Source organism: Gossypium hirsutum, chromosome A02 (genome assembly GCF_007990345.1).
Source record: "Gossypium hirsutum isolate 1008001.06 chromosome A02, Gossypium_hirsutum_v2.1, whole genome shotgun sequence".
In the NCBI taxonomy this organism is placed as follows: Eukaryota; Viridiplantae; Streptophyta; class Magnoliopsida; order Malvales; family Malvaceae; genus Gossypium; species Gossypium hirsutum.
This window is the reverse complement of record NC_053425.1, coordinates 98,188,718-98,190,738: the sequence shown is the minus strand read 5'-3', so window position 1 is coordinate 98,190,738 and position 2,021 is coordinate 98,188,718. Positions and strand designations below refer to the sequence as shown.

At 36.0% G+C, this 2,021-nt stretch overlaps 1 protein-coding gene across 1 annotated transcript; it reads right to left on the bottom strand.

Annotated features, from left to right (window-relative positions):
- Positions 1-330: 330 nt before the first annotated feature.
- LOC107951743 (cytosolic sulfotransferase 16) lies at positions 331-1,796 on the bottom strand. The gene has a single exon (XM_016886882.2). The coding sequence runs from the start codon at positions 1,418-1,420 to the stop codon at positions 413-415; it is 1,008 nt and encodes a 335-aa protein (XP_016742371.1). The 5' UTR covers positions 1,421-1,796; the 3' UTR covers positions 331-412.
- Between the last annotated feature and the right edge of the window lie 225 nt (positions 1,797-2,021).

The window sequence follows — 2,021 nt, the reverse complement described above, 5'->3', positions numbered from 1 at the left end:
TATACTATTAATTTATAAGTACATTTGTCTTAGTCAATTTATTAATTATAGTTAAGTGTACATTAACTTATATTTCCAATGGAACATATAATATATATTTATTGTAAAAATATTCAAGATATTTCTAATAATCACAAAAATAGTTAACATAATGATTCATTTATCCATAAGATAGAAATCACATGATACTTAAACTATTTTTTTTTTTGAAAATATACATTCACAAATATAATACAACTATAAATATATGTTTCATAAAATTTGAATCTGCCACTCAAAGACCCAAATAACCAACAAGCAAAAGCATTATTTGTCACTCAAACCACATAATTAAAAACAAAGACTTCTTTTATTTTATAAACCAGATTCACTGAGATGGTGAACAAATTTTAACATCATAAAGTAGTAGTAGTCAATCAAAGTTGAATCCAGTACCTTGAAGCTTTTGTTCTGTAATTTGATTCAATTTTTCAACCATTTCAGGTGACAAATGGTTAACCCAATCTCCTACTTCTCCTTTTCTGAAGAAATCAGAGTTACCAATAGGTCGTTCTCCACTGCTGGTTTGACTTTTATTAACATTTTGATTGCTCAAGCTCTCGAAACTGCACAACTTCACTATTTCTGCCACAGTCTCGTTGTTTTCTTCCTCTGGTGTAAAGGGTACCCCCAAGAACTCTGCAAGTTTCCTCACACACCCCAAAGGCTCCTTTTTCACATCTTCGTATTTCAAGAACAACACTTTCTTCGGTGACTCCACACTAGCTTCCCAGTACCCCAAAACGTGATCCCAAAACGGTCCATATTCCGATACCCCTTTGCAGAACAAGTCAAAGGCTTCCTCTAGTGATAGTGGTGGCAGTTCCTTGGGTCTCAACTTGTTGGCGAAATGCCACTTTGAGACAAAAACATCTTTGGGGTCCCGGCAGATGTAAACGAAACGGCAAACCGAGGTATCATCGGTCATGCGTGTTGGGAACAAAGAGTAAGGAAGGTGAGTTGAAAGAAGGCGAGGTGAAGGAAGCCCATCGACGAAGGAAGTTGACCCATACCTATGAAGATATCCTTCGAAGAAGAGGACCAACTCTTGAGGGTTCGCTTTGTGCAAAGGATGGTCGCTGAAATCAAAGGAATTTCTGTTGATAATGGAGAAAACAAGGGCTCTGAGCCAGGTGGTGCCACATTTAGGGAATGTTGCGACTATGATGTCAGTGGGTCGAGGCTTGAAGTGATCATTGATCAACATGCTTCCTCTTATGCCAAAACTAGGTATCCAGAAGCCTTGGTATTGGAAAAGCTGGTCAAACCACCATGCTTTGCTTTGAGGGAGAGTTGGCAGCAGTTCATTGCAGTTTTTTAATGTCTTTTGGCAACCTTCATTCGGTATCTCTACGCTCGGAAAAAAATTTGAAGTCTCCATTGGGAAGATGGTATAGTAGAGCAACTAATTTTCTAGAGATCTTGCAAGAGGGATTTGCAAATGATCCGTGACTAAAAGTGGGATTTGCAACCATTATTTTAAACCTTGCGAGTCCCACGCCATACAAGCCAATAGCTGGCTAAAAACAAAAATGATGAATGGGTGGAGGAAAATTTAAAGCATAACGAGTGGCTGACATGCGCCAATACTTCATGGACTATTCTTTTCAGGCTAGTTACATGGCGAATATGAAAAAAATACGAACTTATTTATGTTCTAAGGTTTAACATGAAGCTTACTAAAGACCATGAAAATTTCTGTTTGCTGGGCGAGGTAATATATCAACTCACGTATGCAAGATCTAACTCAAGACACAAATAGAGAAATTGAGCAGAATTTAGGAAGCTGTTGAATAAAATATATAGATTTAGGTTTTGTTTTTTTTAATTTAATTTGTTTTTACACCAAAACAAAATTGTCAATCTGAATATTAAGATAGAATAATAGTTAAAATATGTTGTTAATCCCTGCACTTTGATAAAATTTGAGATTTAATCTCTATACTTAAAAAGTTAAAAATTTAGTCCTCCAATTCTGTTGA